Here is a 22,659-nt window from a genome sequence, read left to right on the forward strand (position 1 = left end):
TTTTCTATATCAAAATTTAACATTTTAATCTTTAAATTAAAAATTATTAACGCACTCATCAAATTTGTAAAATTTTAAAAATTTAAAAATTATTTAATATTCAATTTCATTAATTCAAATTATAAAAAAATATTTTATAAGTTGATTTGAATTAATGAAATAAAATCAAAATATTTTTAAAATTTTAAAGATATTAATAATTTAATTAGTTGAACAATTAAAATTTAATATAAAATAAATTATTAAATTAAATAAATTTAAGTAAAGTTACTTTTTAGAGTAAGTAGATATAATTATTATATCAAATTCATAATATAATTTGAGAGAGTCCAGGTATAGTACTAGTATGTAGTGCAGTTTATTATTTTTAAAAGAATTTCTTCAATTATAAAGTATAAATTTGATTAAGTACAATTCCATTTTTCAATACACAAAACATTCAGAGTGATGTAATATAAGATGAATTTGGTGTGTTAATGTGTACGAAAATAAAGCAAGAAGTATTTTCAATTTTTGTTTCTTGTAATATGAGATTAAAAAAATAATAAAAAATTGGACCCCTCTCAAGAGGGGCCCTAGACAACTTTAATTCCAAACTTCCTTCAAAACCGGCTCAGTAAGACATATTAGTGGGAGCATAAAGAGGTAGAATGTTGAAATCTAAATCACTTACTAAGAAATATACAAGACCACTATATGCTCAAAAACCACCTGTGACCAGTTCCAGGTTGGCCCCAAGATAAGAATTCAACATGGAGCAAAAATCCTAGCCGTGGCAGAAATGAATTCATCTTATCATGACAAAATCATCTTCAAGAGAATCATGGTGAAAACCACAGATCTCAAGTACCACTCATCCTTGGATAATCATTGAAGCTTCGTAGGTAGGAGCATTTTAATTTCACCTGTTATTCTCATTCTCTCTCACGCCTGTAGACATTAACAGAACCAAGTACAACTTTTCCAACTCTTCTGTTTCTACGTGTTCTTCTACTCATACTTCTTTTCTTTCTCTTCTCACCCGGTTGTGACATGGGTAAAGAGTGAATCCATCTTAATGGTACTAAAGCTGCAAGGAACTGCACAAGAATCCCTGCCGTTAAACCCGAGTAATCACCGGATGTAATACCAAGGCAAGAGGCCAATCCAACCCCAAAAAAAGCACTAGCTATTGATGATAGACACAAAGCTGATGCAAGGAAAGCTGTGAGAGATCCTTCACAACCCTTTGGACATAATTTTGCAAATAAAACTGAGAAAGGAAGGAGCTTAAACTGAGCCACAACTTCGGCTAAACCAGAAAAGCAAAGAGCAAACACCTCATTGGGAATTCCCCATTTGAGATTTATTTGTCTAACTAGAATGAGATCAAGAAGTAGAGATGAAGCATACAGAATCTGCACCATGCCTATCAGCTTTCTCATTGGAATTTTTTTCCAATATTGGTTATAAAGCACAGTTCCTGAAAGAAGTACAAACTGGCCAATCACTCGAGACCACCCGATTACTGTAGGATCAAGATTTAGACATTGTGTCTGATAGCAAAATATAGAGCCTGAAAGCATTGGGACCAAGGCAATTGATCCAACGATCCACACAAGGGGCTGGGAAATGCCCTTGTCACTGATAGCCATGACAAGATCAGAGACCTGTTTTCTGATATTTACTGAGATGGATGTTGTAGCAAGATTTTGACCTGAAAGTTGGGCTATGCCTAAAGACTCCTCTCTTGTTGAAAAAGAAATTGCTAGTTGTAGAGACAGTAAAGTTGAAAATATGACAAACATGGTTCTGGGAGGCAATTTCTGTAAGAAATAACCACCAATCAAGTTGCCTAAGATTCCACCTGCAGCTAATGCCATGAATGCATACGACTGTAGGCCACCAATTTTGTGCTTCTTGCCATACTCTGCAACAAGAGCATCCTGTGCTACTTCTGTAATGGATGCTCCCAAATTACTGAGAAGCACAGATGCAATTAAGTTGGGAAGTATTTCGTGTGCAATGGGGACAAATGCCAGAAGATTCCAAGATACGACTTGCAGAAGACCTGAAGATTGAACCAAAAAACATTTATTATACTTTATAATTTATAGGATAAGTTATCCTCAGTAACGTGAAAGGAAAACATAAAATGACAGAAAAAAAAGAAACATCAATGGAGTAATCCTATCCAATCCCTCAACATGTCCATTAGGAAAAACCCCTTAAAAAGATAATGAGCTTTACACCGTATAGAAGCCAAATGCCTAATCTCCTTCTAACTCCTCTGCTGTGCCAAAGAAACTTCCTTGAATGCACAGGAGTGGCACTCCAACAGTATATATCAGTGTGGCATATGTCTTTAATGTACATACACACATGACTAATCTAAAAACCCTAATCAACTTCCTACATATACACAAGAAACACAACAATTTTAAGTTACAGCTGCATGTTTGTCAACTTCTTATGATGCATAGTTTACTCCACTGCTAGAAAATCATATAGCTTTGATTGAAACTCATGGTAAAAGTAAATGAATACTATGTCAAATAAAGGAGTTCCACCTTGCTTTTCTAGTCTTCCCGTGCACTACCCTTGTAATTTCTTCATCAATAACATTTTTTCTAGCCTACTCAGCCTTAATATAAAGAAAAAGGACACCCTAAGGACGCAATAACAGAACAAAAAACCCTTAGAGATTTCATTCTAGAATCTCAAAACTCATGAATTAGATGGACTAGTTGTCTTCAATTTTCTGTATTCATAGCCTGTGACTGACCTTATAATTCCTATGACCTGATCAACACGTTTGAGATAAAAGTTTTAAATTCTGATCCTGGTATTTGCACTAACGCACTCTCATTGAAACCTATCTCACTTCATATAAACCCCACAATAAATAACCAAAATAACAAAGAAAAAACAAATTAAGTCATGCATTACATCGATATTCTCATTCAAAAAGATGACCACTGATTCATTGTAAGATATATATTCATCAGATCAGAACAGACCTCAAGACTCGATAAAAACTTGAGTCCGTTTGAATAAATTTTTCTATAAGTGTTTATCGAGAAACTTTTCTAAACATATCCTTATAATAAGACTTTAAATGAGATTACATACCCACCAAGTTCTCAAATCCAAAACAAGATTCAAACTCAAGTCCAAGTGAAGTACTAGTCCTATCTTACTAAATTAAGGTACAAAATATTTAAAATTTATAATAAATTTAATTCTGATAATGCACACAAGCAACTGTATCTAAGTTTGTCCAACCAAAAAGCATAAAACACAAGATAAAACATGAAGACATGTTATAGTATTGGTCGAGCATACCTCCTATGACAAGATGAGGTATTCTACGAGAACCGTTAATAGAGACAGCATCGGAGAGGATTCCGTAGAGAGGCTTAGCCACCATGGGGAGGTTAGCGGAATTCTGCACGAGCTGCAACGTGGAGGGGTGCAAGTGGAGGTTAGTGGCCATGTGAAAGTTAAGCGCCAGCCACGGAAAACACCTGAAACCTTGTACCCAATAACCCAACCCACACAACAGCATCAGCATTCGTTGGTTGCTTCCAGCTTGCGGAGAACGAACCCTGTGTCTCTCCTCGTACTCCTTAACCACCACGTGCCTCGTAACGGTGAATGCGGCTCTCTCGTTAACCGCATTGCTGCTGGGGTAAGGGTTACGCCTCTGGAAACATGTCACGCGTTGCGATGGTCTTTTGCGCGGTTTGTGGAGCCTCGGCATGTTCCACATGAAGAGGTTGTTGTGAGAAGAAACAGCGTAAATCATGGTTTTGGTGTCTTTGTTGTTATGGGTTGAGTGAGCGGAGCAGAAGATGAGAGTGGTGAAAGGAAGAATATATATATATACCAAAGAGGAGGGAAGAGGGATCTAGAAGAGTGTATTGTGTTGTGAGGGAAATTAAATTAAATTAAGATTAAGATTAAGATTAAGATTAAGGTTAAATTAAATTAAATGGTGGTTAAGGATTATGGGAGTGAAGAGGGTTCGAGTTGGAGGTTTGGCAGTGACGGAGAGCATTCCCCGAACAGTGATGTGATGTGTAAATTAGGTTTAAGAATTGTGAGGATTTGGGGACGCACGTGTGGTGCACGCGCGGAGAGGAGTGTGGGCCCGGGGAGTTGGAGATTTTGAGGTCCCATCATGTGCGTGACAAGTGATGGTAAAGGGATTGATTATTTGTCTGGTGTGTAGGTGATTCAGGGCCGTTCAAATGCTTTCCTGTTAAATTTAGGCACAATTAATTATATCTTTTAATTATATCATGTTATTATAAATATATTTATTTTTAATAATAATATGACATAATTAAAAATATAATTAATTATTAATATAAAAAAGTGTATAAATAATTAACTTAAATTATAATAAAAATTAAAAAGTAAAAATAAAGTCTAAATTGTAAAATTATGTTATTAATTCAAATTTAAAATTGAATCAATTGAAATATAAATAGTAAATAATTTTATTTATTTAAATTAGGCTGCTAAGACATGTTTTAAAAAAAGGAAAATGTGTGTGTAGACTTGCTTGTAAGATTGAATCCAAATTCTGATCTAGGCTTCTAGGTTTTTAGAATTGGATTTCCTTCCTATTGGTTTGAAAGAACAACTTTGGGTTGATGTCATAGGGTTGCTGTTTTTAAGATTGTATTACCTTTATTTTTTTTTTCTTTTGGTTATTGATTATCTTTATTTACAAAAATAAAATAGATTATTATTTTTCATGTATGAAAATCATAATTATAAATTTTGAGAATTATAATTCTTATGAATCATGAAAATTTGTTTTATAGATCATAAATGTTTATAAATGTTAATTAGAAATCAAAATATTTATTTTATTATATAAATAAATAAAGATAACATAACGTTAAAAATTGTTTTCAAAAAATAAAATATCTTTAAAATTTTATTTTTAAATAATAATTTAAACATGAAAAACTAATATTCTTATAATTTTTTAAAATGTTAAAAAATCGTGTAAAAATTTTTTTTACATTAAAATTATTATTTTTATATAAAAATAGAAAAGATTACAAAAATGATCGCAATAAAGATTGAGTCTAAGTTTCTATATTTCTAATTATTCAACCTCATCCCACCTAATCACTAGGCTAACTCTAATAATTTTAGGCTAAAGTTAATCTAATAATAAGTAATCAAAATATATATGTAAATACTTTAATTTTGATTCCTATTACCTTCACTATAATCTTTTTCATTAATAAAAAAATAGAATAATTACTTTAAATGATAATGGTTATTATTCAACATAAGTGAACTTTTAAGATTTTTTTGGTGAGATTTTTATTTTTATTTTTAACTCTTAATTTATTATTTTTAATTAAATTATAATATTTTATAAAATATCAATAACTAAAAAATAATGTATTATAATATATTATTTATTATAAATCTAAATTATAATTTATATATGAACTATAAGTCTTAATTATAATATAATTCGAATAGGTTTTATATTCGAAACTTATCCAATTTTGTAGGCACACCCAAATTAAACTATACAAATTCAAAAGATTTGAAAATTTAATTGGAGACCATCATTCTGCTGTTGGGACAACTATAACTGGTTGGGAGACTGTTTTATTACCTCATCAGCTTGTGATTTTTTTTTTCTTCAAAGTTTCGCACAAAATAATTTTAAGTATTTTTTTTTTTTTGGTCAACAAGGGGGGTTAAGACCCCAGAACACTAAGCATTAACTTGGAGAGTAGCAGAAGAATCTGCAAGTAACAAGCGAAAAATACAGGATGGAGGGGATTCATAAATGAAAACATCCTCCAATGTAGTCTCTCTCCTTCTAGAAAGTGTATCAGCAACTAGGTTAGCTTCTCTATTGATGTAAGACCAAGAAACTCTGGATAGTTGAGTTGACAAATCTTTTATCTCCCGAACAAGATGACAACAAGGGTGGACCCTTGAACATCCTTCATTGATTATCCTTATTGCTTCTGATGAATCAGATTCAACCAAGATAACTTGGCCCACATTTCTTTCTAATATTATACGGGTTCCTTGCAATATAGCTCTTAATTCAGCTTCAAGAATAGAGCAGCGTCCAAGGCGTCCAGAGAACGCAACAACGAATTTACCATTAGAGTTTCTCACAACTCCACCACACGAGGCCTCTCCGTTTCGTGCCACCGCTCCATCACAATTCAGCTTCAGAGCTCCAGTCGGGGGATAGGTCCATTGAGTGTTCCGGTCCAAGGGTCCTGAGCCTAGATTTTGGTTGAAGTCCCTCGAGAATGAAGGGGCTATGCGAGCTTGTATCTCTGCTACCAACTGATCGGAGGAGATGCTCAAATTTTGAAAAACTGCTCTGTTGCGACGATGCCATAGCGAGTCTAGAGTTAATATCTTAAGCTCCAGTCTGGTCTCAAGTGTTGGCTTCTGACAAGATTTTTCAAAAGCCAAGTCTCCAAATTTCCTTTAGACGCTTGCATCAAGGTTGTCCCTCTACAGGTTTTATTCCACACCTCCTGGGCATACGGACAATCTCTTAGCACATGTAAGGTAGTTTCCATGGCTTGCCTGCACTCACCACATGTGGAATCAGAAGTCATTCCACGCTTGACCCTACAGGAGTTTGTGAGTAGGCTCTCATGAGCTACTCTCCAAAGGAATGCGCGAACTCTTTCTGGCCCATGCCATTTGTAATACCCATTTTTTTATTATCAATGGCATTTTCGTAAATTTTATAAAGGTATAGGGGTATTCTTGTAATTTTATTACTGATGGCATTTTCGCAATTTTAAAAAAATTTAAGGGGTGTTTTGGTAACTTGGAATGGGCCGTTCCAAAAGCAAAACGGGCCGTTCCAAGCTTAAAAATTATACTAAATTTTTTTAGTGAGAACGGGCCCAGAACGGGCCGTTCCAAAAGGAGAACAGGCCGTTCTGACTTTGGAACGGGCCATTCTGGAGGGAGAACGGGCCGTTCCGGAAGGAGAACGGGCCGTTCTGGATGAGTCTCGGAACGGGCCGTTCTGATTTTAGAACGGGCCGTTCTGCTTTTTGGGAACGGGCCGTTCCGATTTTGGAACGGGCCGTTCCAGTTTAAAAATTTGCGTACATTTGAAAGATTCGGAACGGGCCGTTCCGAATTCAATACGGGCCGTTCCGGGTGACTCTGGTTGCCTATAAATAGGGGCCAGGGGGTGAAAAAAAAAATATACGGAGGGAAGTGAAAATCTTAGAGAGAGAGAGAGAGAAAGAGAAGGGAGAGAGAGAGAGAAAGAAAAGAAAAGAGGAGAGAGAAAGAGGAATCCAGTAGAGGAGGTTCTGCCAGGGGAGAGAAAAGAGGAGGGAGAAGAGGAGATTCTGCCCGAGTTTCGGTCCTTGCTTAAGGAGAGAGGTGGAGGTTCTGCCCGAGTTTCGGTTCTTGTTTAAGCAAGAAAGAGGAGAAGGTTCTGCCCGAGTTTCAGTTCAGGTTTATCCAAGTAAGGGTAGTGCTTATAAAATTAATCTAGTATATATGAGCATGATAGGAATAGTATAATTTTAATATGCTATTTTATGTGGAGATTTTCATTTCATATAGTATAATTTGGATCAATTGATGGTTGTTTTGGATATTTAATTATTTATATTATTATTATATTGACAAATTGGCATGGTTATGGTTATGTTTAATTATGGAATATGCTATGTGTATGTGGTTTGGAAAAGTAAATAGGACTTAAAGGAGTAAGGTTATGGTATGGATTAGATCTCTTGGTGAGATCAGGATATAATCTTTGGAAAAATATGGAATTTGGGAATCCCATGGTGAGGATTCCAATGTGGAACTTTTCCAAAGGTTATATAATAAACCACTTCAGATGTTAGGTGGATTCTGAAGTACTCCTCTAAGTATTCTATTTGCTACCGGTATGGGTCTAGGCCGAGTCATACCGATGGTTGAGGTGGCCCCACCAGGGTTACGTGACGACGTAATCCAACTGTATATTTTCCATGAGAGGTTAGGCGTGGGACATGGGTTGCTGACATGTTTCACCGTATCAACACTTGGTTTGGATGGTGTTGAGGCCAACATTTGGTTTGGATGTGTTGGTTACATCATGGATTATACAGTGGTGTGACTTTGTTTTGGATATGGAATATGTATACATATGGTATGGATTGTATACATTGGTTATGGATTATTTTATTATCATAAAATATGTATACATTGGCATGGACGTGTATACATTATATTTTGGGTTGGTCTATATTTAGCTTGAAAATGACTTGTTGGTCTGGATAAATACTGTGGATAAATATTTGTTTAATGATATTTTATTATGATGTACTATGATTGGTTTTATATGTGCTAACCCTTATATTTCCATGATGTGGACTGTGATGATCTCACTATGTGGGGGAGCAGATCAGGTATGAGGCTTTGGGATAACAAGGAGTCTTTTGGATAGCTGCTTTGAGAAGTGGCTAGGTTTAGAGCTTGACCAGCACCTAGGGTGTCTTATTTTGATGTTTTCATGACATTGTAATTATATTATCTTTTTGGATTACTGTATAACTTTACTAAGGATGATGACTCTGCTATAGAAGATTATATTATATATTTTGGAAACAATTTATATGTTATTGTATAATTACACTCTAGCGTAGCTGGCTTTTGCTCTATTTTCTTTATTTTATATTATTTCATTTTGGTTGGTTATTGATGTGACGGCCTAGGGTGGGTCGTTACACCATTTCCATATTTGCTTGAAGAGAGGAGATTTAGCTGGTAACATTTGTTGAGCAGCAATTTCATGTGCTGATTTAATTGTGAACAAGCCGTCCGTTGTTGGATTCCAAATAATCTTATCAATGCCAGCATCCTCGGAGGGAGGGGGACTGCATAGGATTGTTGCTAATAATTCAGCTGGTATCCAATCTTGAATATGTGATAGGTCCCATATTCCAAACATATTGGTATAGTCACTTACAGATTTAAAGAGCTCAACAGGAGGTATAAATGTTAACGCACATTGGATTAGAGGAGGAGAATTCAGAATCCATTTATCATACCAGAATTTAATCATGCGTCCATTTCCCAGTTGCCAGCCGATATTAGAAACAACCAAATTCCAAGCACCGTTTATGCCATGCCAAAGATTTGACATGTTTGATTTCTTCACAACTTTTGGAATTATTTCATTAGAACACTTGTATTTAGCTTTTACAACCCTTACCCATAGTTTTTGAGGTTCTGTAATCAAACTCCAGCAGTTCTTCATCATAAATGAAGTGTTGACATCACGCATGCGTCTTAAGCCAAGCCCACCATATTCTTTTGGATAGCACAGGGTCCCCCAGCCAACAGCATGGCATTTCTTTTGAATCTGATTATCTCCCCAAAGAAAGTTGCGACAAATTCGATCAATCTCATCACATAAAAGATTGGGAAGCTGGACTGTCTGCATTGTGTAGGAAGGAAGTGCTTCAAGGACAGACTTGGTGAGCGTAAGTCTTCCTCTGAATGAGAGATTTCTTGCCTTCCAGCCACTTAGTCTCTGGTTCAATTTTTCTATAATGTCCTGGTAGGAGGACCTATTAACTCGTGAGTGATGAGCCAGAATTCCTAAATACTTCCCCAAGTTCCCCGTTTGTTGAAATCCCAATGCTGCACTAATACTTTCCCTAGCAGAGAAACTCACATTCTTTGAAAAGAAAACTCTAGTCTTGTCTAAGCTAACTTTTTGACCTGAGCTAGCACAAAAGGATGTTAAACAATCTTGTATTACCTCTACCTGTTCCAATGAAGCTTCGGCAAAGAGTATTAAGTCATCAGCAAAGGCTAGGTGTGTGAGAGCAGGCCCATCCTTAGATAGTTGAATTGGCTTCCATAAGTTGTTGTTCACTTTGGCATTGATAAGTTGAAACAGGCGCTCCATACACAGAACAAAGAGATAAGGAGATAGCGGGTCCCCCTGTCGGAGCCCACGAGAGGGTTTAAACTCCTCTAGAGTTTCTCCATTCCATAGCAAACGAAGTTTGGATGTGGAAATGCAGGCCCATACCAAATCAATAAATTTTTGTGGCAACTCAATATCATTGAGGGTATCTCTCACAAAATTCCACTCCAATCTGTCATATGCTTTTTCAAGATCAATTTTTATAGCCATCCATCCTTTTCTCCCTGATTTGAGGCGCATAGAATGAATGACTTCTTGAAAGATAATGATGTTGTCCTTGCTATTTCTGTGTGGGATGAAGCTGCACTAGTTTGGGTGCACCAGCTTCTCCATGACCGATTTAAGACGATGAGATAGAATTTTTGTGAGTATTTTATAGGATACGTTGCATAAACCTATAGGTCTCATATGCTTCAGGTGTGTGACATTCTCGATTTTTGGAATTAGCGCAATTAGCGTTGAATTGACTTTAGCAACTAAAGAAGGATTGTCTTCAATGTCGTGAATAAGTTTGCAAACAGCAGGGCCAACCGTATCCCATTGAGATTGAAAAAAGATCGCTTGAAGGCCGTCAGGCCCAGGGGCTTTAAAACCTCTCATTTGTTTGACTGCCTGTAGAATTTCTGTATCACATATTGGTCTTCCGATCTCTAACAATTCCTCAGTTTCAAGTTGAGGAAAAGCCTTTGAGAGAATGAAGGCAGCTGAATCTCGAGCTTTAGAAAATAAGGCTTTAAAGAAGCGAATAACCATATTTTCTAGATCTTCCGCTTGCGTAATCCAGTTATTATTATCGTCCATCAGCTTATTTATCTTGCTTTTCCTTCGACGTACAATCGTTGTTCCATGGAAGTAACTCGTGTTTCTATCTCCAAATTTTAACCATTTGCAACGAGATTTTTGATACCAGAGTATCTCTTCTTGTCTTAGGATTTGGTCTAGTTCAGACCATAGCTTCACTTGTAGTCGCTCCAGAAAGGTGTTAGGTCCTTGTAGCAGATCACGTGCAATTCCATTAAGCCGTCGAAGCAAGCGCCTTTTATTAAAAAATATGTTGCCAAATGTATTTTTATTCCATTCCAGCAATGACTTTACATTGTGGTCTATTCTATTGTTCCAGTCTTGATGAGTGTTCCATTCTTGTTGAAGAAATGCTGGGAATGATTCATGAGTCAGCCAAGCAGCTTCAAAACGAAATGGTTTGCTACCCCTTCTTCTGTGCCCTGTAGCCAAGAGTTTGAGCAGAATAGGTGCATGATCAGACTTCAGAGGGTTTAGATGGGTAAGGAACGCATCTGGGAACATGATGCGCCATTCATAAGAGGCAAGTGATCTGTCTAATCGTTCAAAAACAGAACCCCTGCGCCATGTGAATGGAGATCCATTGTACCCTATATCCATCAATTGGCATCGGTTGACGAAATCTTTAAAAGCATTATCTCCTCTGATACAAGCATTACTAGATCCTCCAGATCTCTCGTGCTGTCTCAAAACCGCGTTAAAGTCTCCCATTAGATGCCAAGGACCGTCAATAGAAATAGCCAAGCGACAGAGATCACCCCAGAGAGCCATACGACCTTGGGGATGGGGACTCGCATACACAAACGTACAAAACCAGGGTGGAGACCCATTAAGAATCTTGAGATGAATAATTTTAAGTATTTAATGCTACACAATTATTTTTATTCATCAACATGTGAGAAGTAGAAATAATGGAGTCCACTTCTGGTTTTTTGTTTTTATTTTAAATTTTAATTTATAAAAATATATTTTTAATATATATATTTAAAATAATAAAATAAAGAGTAAATTTAAATAAGATAATTTATAAAATAGTAAATACATAAATTTAAATATTTTTATTAAATTATTTTAAAATAGAAATCATTACAAAAATATTATAAAAACAAAATTATAGACAATTCTTTTTTTTTTATTTAGTTAAATTCTTTAAACTTGTTATAAAGGTTAATTTTTGTATAATTTATTTTATGTATATGATATTTTTTTTAGTTCAAACAATGATTAATACTCATAATTTTGATGGTAGTGAATTCAATAGAATCACTTTCATGTCTTGAATTAGTTCTAAAAAGTCTTCAAAATGATGTCTAAAATTACATTAAAAAAGTGCGAGACAAAAAGAAATTAAAAAAAGTATATCAATGTTGAAGATGACCACCAATTTCACAAGATGGTCGTTTTCGTTTCACGAAGGATTGTGATAAAGAAAAGTTTGTTTTGAATATCATGTATGGTTGTTTTCATCATAAAAACATGTTGATCTTGCGACACAAGTTCATGGTAATCGTGATATAAGCAGAAGAAGTATTTGCCTCTTGCTGAAGATAAAATTCATGTTGGTTAAAAAATGGAATGTCGTTAGGATACATACTTTGCAAATATGTTGTAGTTGATTCTGGAGAACCAATATTAACACTAAATAGATTATTAATAAGTTTTGTAGTAGTGATCAAGATGTTGTTGTGATGGAGGAGTTCCGACAACTGAATTACACATTGTGGTTTCTAACCATCATTTGCATATTATTGATAACTATGAGGCTAGAATCTGGAATTGTTTTTTGCTGTGGAAATTCTCGTTGTATTGACATTTCTGTTGGTGCTTGTGACATTTGACCAACATCAATATTTTTTATAGCCCATGGATCCTGTAATTGTTGTGGTGTAGACAAATAAAGAATTGTATTTTGTTTATACCATGCCATATATTCATCTGTATAGGATAAATGACCATTAACAGGTTGCCTTCCTAGAATGTTTTGTTGATGTTCCATCCATTGCTTGATTTGGTGGGCATGTTCTTCTACCTAGTTATTGTAAGCATTTCTCATATGGATGTCTCAGGTTGTTGATCCAAATTCAGAGGCGGTTGTGGTATATCCTGCCATAAAACCAACTTAGAGTTTTAGCCTATCCACTTGTTGTCATTCAGCCACTACGAAACAAATTAGAGGGGTACTAGTATTCCACATTGTTAAATTTTTAAATGCATTTTTCAATAGTTCATGATCATAACCTTGTAAGGTATCCACAAGAACCACAAAATTAATAATAAACATTAATGTCAAAATACATGACAGTTATTAATTTAAAGGAAGTATGTATACTTCTATATTTTGCATGTAATCAATTCTTGACCTATACTTGACTAAGTCGCCTGTTGGTGACCTAGAATGCCTTAATCCCCACCATTCCATTTAGTACAAAATATATGATGTGAGCAAATAAGAAGTAGTAACTACAATAAGGATAAAAATGTGTTTAAATTTTATATACCTAATTGTAAGAGGATATAATCTTTGCAAATGATTGACAAAATTATGGCCAGTTCTAAGAGAGAGAAAATATTTGTGTACTATAATGGTGACATGATTATTGACAAAAAAAAGTAAGGACATTGTATAAATCCCTTCAACCAACAAGGATAGTGATGAGACGAGTCTTATCGTTAGAAGAGTTGAAACATAAGATTTAACGATGAATCCAAATTGCCCCTACCCAAATAGTTGTTGATGTTTATTTCCGCTAGTCTATATCCGTTGGAGATTCTTATGTTAACTATGGGTCAATGCTCCTTAAAGACGAAGAAGACGTCTAAATGATATTTTTTGCTAAAGATAATTATAATAGTCTTAACCCAACTTTTACTCTGATAGGTACTATCCTTCTCAACCAAATTTTGATTTAAACGTGTCTTACACTAAACCACCCCCATCTTACACTAAATATGAACCTAATAACTCGTCCTTTGAATAGGAAGGAGCTATAGCTAGGTCAATTGCTTTTATTTTCTTCACACCTTCAACGCTTAATTTCTTTGATGATCATCTATTACGACAATCCCTCTTATGTTTTCAAGGAATGAAATTGGTTTGTCGATTATAGGCACCAAAAACTTCTCGTTGGCAATAGAGTCTTTAAAGAGCTCCTTCACAACATGCTTCATTAGTTGTAGAGGCACATAATCTCATCCAAAATGAATACTAACTCCTTAGAACCCTCATGAGGTCATCCATTTTGGGAAGATCAAGTATGAGTTTACATTCCAAAGGGTGAGGAAAGCTATCAAGATTATTTGTCTCTAACCCCTCCCTCAAAAAACTTTTCATCCCCTATTCCCATGAACTTATAGGGATTTGTTTTATAGAAAGGAGCATTTGGTAGGAAAAAAAGTTTTTCTATACTAAAAAATCATCATAAATAATAACAAGGTTAAAATATATATAACAAAGAAATAAATTGAGCACACCTTATATGACAACGTCAATGTATTTTAATAAATGAAAATTAATAAATTCCTATATATTAAATACAAACAATTATCTTACATAAAAATATTTTTAGAAATTATGCTTCCATGAAAGTGTTTTGGAAAATTTTATAATCTTTTATCTAATTTAATTTTTTATTTATCATATTTATTTATAATTAATTTAATATTTTAAAATAAATTATCATTAAGTAAAAAAAATTATACAACAATATATAAATGTTTATTTTAAATTTAAAATATAATTTATATTTTAAAAATATTTATTAATACAAAATTTAAATATAAAATATATTTAAATATAATATTTATTTATATATATGATTTTTAATAAATTTTAGTTATATATAACAAATATTTAGTTAGAGAACATACTAAAATACAGTAAAAAAAAAGAATATGAACAATTAATAAAAAATAAAAAATTATATCATAAATTATTCTAAAAAATATAATTTTATAGAAATCAATAATAACAAAAATAGTATGAAACTAACCGAAAATAAATGAAAATAAGTTATTCAAACAAGATTATAACAAATAAAAAGTATACCATAAATTATTTTAAAAAATATATAATTTTATAGAAATAAATAATAACAAAAATAATGTGAAACTAACAGAAAAAAATAGATTATTGAAACAAGATTAAAATTAATACAAGTGAAAATGATATTTAAAAATTTTAAGATAAATAATTAGAAAATAAAAAAAAATCCATCAAATTTATTTAATCAATTTAACAAAAATATAATTTTATAAAAATAATAAAATAAAATAAGGGGGTTGCTATAATACCCTCAATAAATGAAGGGTTTTGATATTATATCTGGTGTGTTTGTACACATCCTTTAAATGACATGTCAGCCTTTTAAATAAATTTTATCTTTTATTTAAATTTTTATATTATTTATTTTTAAGTTCTTATTAATGTTTTTAAAATAAAAAATAATTAGATTTTTCATTTCTTCTTGTTGAGGCTCGATTCGGTTTTGTTTGAGGAAGAAGTTTAAATTTGTACATGCAAATTTGTTCAAAGATCCATGGAGGTTTGGAACGTGCGAGATTTTTCGTTTCTTATTGTTGGGGCTTTAGTTAGGTTTTGTTTGAGGAAGAAGTTTATACATGAAAATTTGATCAAAGATTCATGGAGGTTTGGAACGTGCGGAAGGAGATCATCTCTCCTCCTTCGTGGTTGTCTCACGTATTTATGCAATAGGATGTTCCTTTTCCGTCGTGAAAGAAAATGTAAGTCTTTCAAGTTTAATGAATACAACAACAGCGTTTCAAGCATCGCTTGTCCATGACCATGATTTTCTTGTAGTCAAATTAATTCTTCACCAAATTTCATGTTAATTGGACAGGTTCCAACCAATTCATTTAATAGGTTCAAATTTTTTAATTTTTAAATTAAAATGGAATCAAACCAATAATAGAAATTGCAAATATTATAAAACTCAAAGCACTTCTCTATTTATTCACCCTGTTTGAATCGTCATGCTTGAATCTTATGGTTTACATTTCTCTCTATTTCTCTATCTTTTATTATAACATGTTATATATTAATACTGCATTGACATTGTTACTCTTTTACTAAAATAACACATTTTTTTTAATTGAGGTATTTTGGGTTCAATAAAGAAATACTTAATCTAGAGCATGAATGTAATATATGTATGTACACACAGGTAGAACAATTGCCAAATGTATGCTATGTTCATGATGATTGGAAAATTTGAATGCAGTATTATATAACATGTTAAATCATTAGTGTTGCAAAATTGGGCCCTAAAATTGTGAAGTTTCTAATTCGATGACATGCATGACATTTTAAAAGGCGCATATATAGAATTAGAATTATATATATAAACCTCTTCATCATGCTAAGCATCATTGAGCATGCAAATTTTCATCTTCTTATTATTTTCATTCTAAAAAATAATTTATTGGTTGTGTTGAGAATTCGTTGAGGACTAATTAAATTTTTTTCTAATTTATTTCTAGAATGATGGTTCTTTGTGAAATGTTTGTATTTCAGTTTGTGCTTGGAGAATGCATCATTTAATGCAAGCTACATTGATGGTTTTAATAACATTTTTTCCTTTTATTATAAATGTTGTATTACTTTTGTGGCAATAAAAGAGAACTAGGATGAGAAACAAGATTGAAATAATAGTTATCATCTTTTGGGGAAATATAGTCATGAATTCATGGCCAGATTCAACAAATTGTAATACAATGCGTACATAGTACAGTTTTGTTTACATACTATATGCATTAAACACCTAATAGTTATGGGTTTTTGATAGGTGATAGATTTTAATAGTTTTCAAACAACGGAGAATAAACTTTACATTTGATGGATAACTTTGATGATTTGTTGGCGGTTAATTTAAGCAATGATGGGGATGTTAAGCATTTTGTTTCCTCTAAAGAATCAGATGAAAGTAATAATATGTATCATAATATAGTATGATCAGAATGTGAATGAAAATATGAACATAAGAGAAGGTAAATTTAAAAGAATTACAAACTTGACGACTGATGAGATATATGGACTAGAGTTTGGAAGTGAAGAGGAAACATATGACTTTTATGAGAAATATGCAAAATGTCATGATTTTGTAGTAAGAAAAGATGAAGTGAAACGTAATGTTAATGGGAAAGTGATAATGCGACAATTTGTATGTAATAGACAACATTTGAGAAACAAAAAGCACTTGTTCCCAACTTACCATGTATTAATGGATGTAGATAAAGCTCAAGTTGATAGCTTACATTCATATGGTACCAAAACTTGTCATATAATGGGGTACATGGTGGCTCAAAAGATTGGATATGCTAGTGTTGGTTTTACTAAGAAAGATTTATATGACTATTTTGATAGTCAAATACGTGGCAAGATTAAAGATGAAGATGTTGTTGCTGACTTAAGTTATCTTTGTGGGAAGGCCAACAATGATCTTATGTTATACGCAAAATTTGCAACTAATAGTGATGGTAGATTGAAGCGACTTCTTTTGGGTAGATGGATGCAACAAATCTAATTTTTTATGTTTCGGTGACATTCTTGCATTTGACGCGACATATAGGAAAAACAAGTATAATTATTTTTTGGTAATTTTTTCTAGATGTAATCATCACTAAAAAATTGTCATATTTGGTTGTGCTTTGGTGTCAGATGAAACCATTGACACATATAAATAGGTCTTAAAATCATTTTTAAAAGCAATGGGAAATAAACATCCCAAAACAGTTGTGACAGATTGGGATGAGGCAATGAGGGAGGCTATAAAGCATGTTTTTCTAGATACATGTCATCAACTATGTGCTTGTCACTTGCATAAAAATGCATGTGAAAATGTTAAGAGTTCTCCATTTTTTATGGATTTCAAGAAAGTAATGTATTCGAATTTCACTATGGAGGAATTAGAAGATTTTGGGATGAAGATAATTGAGTAGCACGAACTTGTGGAGAACAAATGGATTTCCAAAATGTATGAGAATAGATCATCATGGACCACTGTACTTGTATGATATATATTTATTGGTCGTATACGTATTACTTTTCAATGTGAAGCTATTAATTTAATCATGAAGACATATGTTAGGAAAAAATGCAGCATTTTTTAATTTATACATAATTTTGAACAAGCTTTGAAAGAATATAGAAACAATTAATTGGTTGCTAACTTTGAGTCTCTATATTCAGATCCTATATTGACGACATCTCCATGAGATTGAGAAGCCTGCTGCAAAGATCTACACCGCAAAGATTTTTATAGAAGTTAAATAGTAGGTTGTATTGTTTAGTACGCTAATTGTTATTAGGAAAGTAGTAAATGAGGACCAATTGATCTTGAATTTGACTAAGTATTGTTATTGTAATGTTGAAACAAAAGTTGTTTATGATACTTCAAGGTTAATATTTTATTGTGAATGTAGATATTTTGAGTCACGTGAAATTCCTTGTTCTCATATTTTTTGTGCCATGAAAGAGGAGCATGTGGACCGTATTCCAGATAGTCTCATTTTGACATGATGGACTAAAAAGGCTAAGATTGATTTTGTGTCATTAGATTCATCCAAGAGAGTAGATTCTGATGTGATGGAGCTTGCTCGGTTTAGGGCATATTGTGGTGCTTGTACAAAGTTTTGCAAAATAGCTTCAAAAAAGAAAGGACTACACAATGAGGTCATGAATGACATATTGAAGCTCATTGATAAGTATGAGAGATTAGAGGATTCTATTGACACACCAAACCCATCAGGAAAGGACTTTTGTGATCCCAATGTAGTTAATACTAAAGGTGCTCTAAAAAAGAGTAAGATTGGTATGAAGAGGTCAAGACTGTTTAAATTGTACCAGCATAAAACACAATGTTAAGACATGTCCAGTGTGTGTTGGTACAAATGATAAGAGTATGAATGATGATAAGTTATATCAATCAGAATCTTCTAAATCCAACATTGCAGGTGATAGTGTAAGTTTCTTGTTAACAGTAATTATAATTTTATTTTAATTGAGTATTTGTTTCATTTGTGTAAGAAATGAGATGAATTTCTTTATTTTTGTAGGATGAAAAAATAATGACATCAAGTGTAAGCAAGGGTCATCACCATGTAATTTCAACTAAGCCTAGAAGCCATATTAACAAAGTAGATTAAGTTTTATTTTTATTTCAATTTCATTATTTTTATCTTTGGTTGTAAGTAACAGATTGTTTGTCTATAGAAAGGGAGATCTAGTAGTTGTTGCAACAAACAAAAAAAACGAAAAAAAAGTTGACACATAAATCCCTTATAAGTAATGATTGTCGTAATGTGCATGTTGAGAAATGGTTATATACAAGTCTTAACAATAATTAATAATTTTATCAAAATTGTACAATCAAACAAGTTGTTTGTTCTAGTGGAGGTCACCCTCTTATGTCCCAAGTGCAACCTATGTTAACCCCAATATATCATATGGTACCCCAATGTAGCCTATGGTACATCCTATGGTACCCTAAATGCAATTCCCAACATATAGGTATGTTGCTTCAAGCTAAGGACTAGCGAACTTATTTAACATTGTCAGAGTTCCTTTTTATCATCACGAAACCCAAGTTCCTATTTTATCACAAGCACTGCAAGTTGTTAATTTGTTAATGAGATTTTATCTTTGATGACTTTTTCTTTGTTTCTTTTGTGTTAATCCTTTGTATGTTACATTTCAAAACATATTGTTTCAATATTATCATGGACTGCGAGTTGATAATAATGACACATCTTATTTTGGGTTGCTTCAAGAAGTCATGAAAAATGATGGTCAAACTAGTAAGTTTTACTCATTGCTAATGTAGAAGTGTACTTAAGTAGTAAAGTTTCCATTTTATTCCATAAGTTTTTTGATAATAGTGTTAAAATTGTAATATTTTTCTTTTAGGTGGAAAAGCATGAGATTAAATTCATAAATATTATACTACTGGCACCAAATCCAACATCTTCAAAGCATCAACAATTGTTCGCCTCGAAGCAACCATCACATGAGAGCACAGAATTCCCACCAACGAGAACCTCTCCATTATGCTCTTAGGATTTTACCTAGGAAAGTTCTCATCCTTCACCAAGGAACCATCCAATGCATCTTCCCAGTCTTCACTAGTGACCATGCCAATCTGTGATCAAGTATACCCTTGTTGATCCGAATGAAGACAAATCAAGAGCCTTCCTTCCACACATTATCTCAAAAACCACACCAAATGTCTCAAGAACATGAGCAATGGAAGAAAAAATAATAAGCACCAAATTCGCGTGATAACATAAATAACAAGAGAAAATAATGATATAGAAATTTCAATTGCAAGTGCATATGTTTAAGTTAGGGTTTCCAAAAATAGAAAAATGTGATTTTTCAATAAAATAAATCAAGAACCAAATTGAAATATACAAATGCAAAATGATGATGCAGTTGAAAATTGATGATGTAGCAAAAAGTTAAACAACATTTCTAAAACCCTCCCAAAATGTTACGGTACGATAGAAATTCTCATTAAATAAAATAGACTAAGACACATCTATATGAAGAAGCATTGCCTGAAAGTGTCAATCAAACAACATGTGACACCACAATAGGAGTGTCACCTATTATGACACCATGTGACACTTTTTGAGTGAGTTATTCTATAATTAATTTAACTTATTGTGAAAAAAAATCAATTAGCTTATTTAATATTTCTAAATATATAATTAATTAAATTATTTAATATAAATATCACCCTAGAAATTAATTTTTAAAATTTAATTATTATGACTTAATAATTAACTAATTTATTAATATATATATATATATATACACAAAATAATTAATAAAATATGTGTTAATATGAGCCAAAATAAATTTTATTGAAGGCGATAATTTATTATATTCATTAATAATCTGATAATTAATTTTTTTATTAAACTATTAAATAATTAATAAATAATATATATTTTAAATACTTTTACGTAACATGAATGTATAACATAATTAAAAAATTCATCATTAAACATAACATGAATATATTACCTTTTTTCTAGATCATGGGTATTTTTTACTTGAAGGTAATCTTGTTCGAATGTGGTTGAATCATTATGAGTAATAAAGTTCTTTCTTTAAATATTTAATACAATTATATACCTTATATTTAAATTCGAAATTGTTTGTTGAATTAAAACAACTCCTTGTTAAAGATGTACATTCGTGTCGATATATATTATACTTCACTTAAAAATTTATTTTATTATTAAATATATGTTGCGACATGTATTAAGACAAAATTAAAATAGATGAAGTCTATGACATCATCAAGGTTGTGACTGTCACAAGGCGATTGAGGTGACAATCTTAAACCCTCTTACAATTTTTTTTTTGTATATTTTTCATTTTAATTTTATTATTTATAATTAATTTATTTCTTAAAAACATGTATATGCATACATAATAATATTATTATTATTACTATTATTATTATAGGCTATTTAAAAAAAATTATTGCTTATTTAAAATGTGATAAAAAAATTATTTACCCAGTAACCGATTTCTCAAAGGCCATTTTTTTATTTTATTTATTTTAAAGTTTTTTTTTTCCAGATTTATAATTTCTTTTTTAGTTTTTCAGTTTAAAATATATAGATTTTAAAAAAAATTATAATGAAATTTAAAATAATTAATTTAGTTATTATTTTAAATTTAGATTATAAAAATGTATTTAAAATTAAATTTAATGAATAAAATTAAATTTAAATAGAATATTTAGAAAAAGAAAATATTATGATAAATGACAACTTTAGATAAAAACAACATTAATTGAGATGAACAAGTTGAAATAAAAACAAAATACAACAATAAAATAGGAGATCGAATAAAAAAGAACAACAACAGAATTATAATGCAATAAACTAGAATCCAACTTTAATGATGTCTATGACCACTTGTTCCACACCTCGGAGGTTGTCGGTTCCTTGTTGGGTTTCGACGAACAATGCGTGGTTGTTGTGGTTCAACCTGGTACTCGTCATGTTGTATATTAACAGTATCAGTGACTGGATTTGACGAACCACTTCCACCGACCTCAGAGTGATAAGACGAAAATGAAGGGAAATTCATGCTTTGCATGTAATTATATGCACTTTGTGGCGTGTGTACGTCGACGCCGAAAAGATTGCTCATGAAGTCCGATGTTGGAGTTGTTGTTGATGGTGGTGTGTACATGAATTGTTCATGGTGTGTATGAAATGATGGATAAGACTGAGGATGTTGTTCCACACTATAAGGTGGGTGATTATCTCCACCCATTGGGAATGTTGTTGCAGTTGTTGTTGGGAGTTGCGTACTAGAAGTGGATGCATGAGATGAAGAATACTGGCTACAAAGAAATAATTTAGAATTAGCACGAAACCATTGTAAATACTCTGAAGTGTGTTGGAGAGGCCCCTGAAGTGGTTCCCCAAAAATAACATGTTTGCGTCTGTCTTTCCAAATGGAAATCCAGTTTGCATGTTTTTTAGCCCAGTTGGTGTCACTATGTCCTCTCATGTCTATGTCGTGCATTTTATCAAGATTATGAGCTTCGTTGGGGATTGGTTGCCATAAGCCAAATTGCAATTGGACTACAACTGTAAATGAAGTTAAAGCAGTACAAGCAGTCCATATTCTAGAATCCTTATAAGCACGTGGTGGCAATGAGGACTGAAATTCCCTATATGGCATCCATAGAAACTGTAAAAGAAAAAGGTTAAATATTTTACTCGTTCGATGTAAAAAAGAGTATGTTTGAGAGAAGTTTACATTGTATTACCTCGTTGTGGTTCATGTTGTCATATTTTAATCTGTAGCCTAGTAAGTCTCCATGGGGCGTCCCTGAAAATCTTAGCCCTCTTCCTGACCAACTAAAACA

At 32.5% G+C, this 22,659-nt stretch overlaps 2 protein-coding genes and 1 long non-coding RNA gene across 3 annotated transcripts; 1 reads left to right on the forward strand and 2 right to left on the reverse strand.

The window, feature by feature from the left end:
- Positions 1 to 542: 542 nt before the first annotated feature.
- Positions 543 to 3,995, reverse strand: LOC109818030 (putative folate-biopterin transporter 9, chloroplastic). Its single transcript, XM_020383414.3, has 2 exons — positions 3,325 to 3,995; positions 543 to 2,050 (listed from the first exon to the last, which is right to left on the reverse strand). Exons 1-2 carry the CDS (start codon positions 3,785 to 3,787, stop codon positions 915 to 917), a joined length of 1,599 nt encoding a protein of 532 aa, XP_020239003.1. The 5' UTR covers positions 3,788 to 3,995; the 3' UTR covers positions 543 to 914.
- Positions 3,996 to 10,252: 6,257 nt separating this feature from the next.
- Positions 10,253 to 11,518, reverse strand: LOC109818021 (uncharacterized). Its single transcript, XM_020383402.2, has one exon. It carries the CDS (start codon positions 11,516 to 11,518, stop codon positions 10,253 to 10,255), a length of 1,266 nt encoding a protein of 421 aa, XP_020238991.2.
- Positions 11,519 to 15,140: 3,622 nt separating this feature from the next.
- LOC145952706 (uncharacterized) lies at positions 15,141 to 22,078 on the forward strand. Its single transcript, XR_014430227.1, has 3 exons — positions 15,141 to 15,487; positions 17,952 to 18,723; positions 18,818 to 22,078. It is a non-coding gene; the product is annotated as an uncharacterized LOC145952706 (long non-coding RNA).
- Positions 22,079 to 22,659: the final 581 nt, after the last annotated feature.

Source organism: Cajanus cajan, chromosome 10, assembly GCF_000230855.2.
Source record: "Cajanus cajan strain Asha chromosome 10, NIPB_CcT2T_4, whole genome shotgun sequence".
NCBI classification, from domain to species: domain Eukaryota; kingdom Viridiplantae; phylum Streptophyta; class Magnoliopsida; order Fabales; family Fabaceae; genus Cajanus; species Cajanus cajan.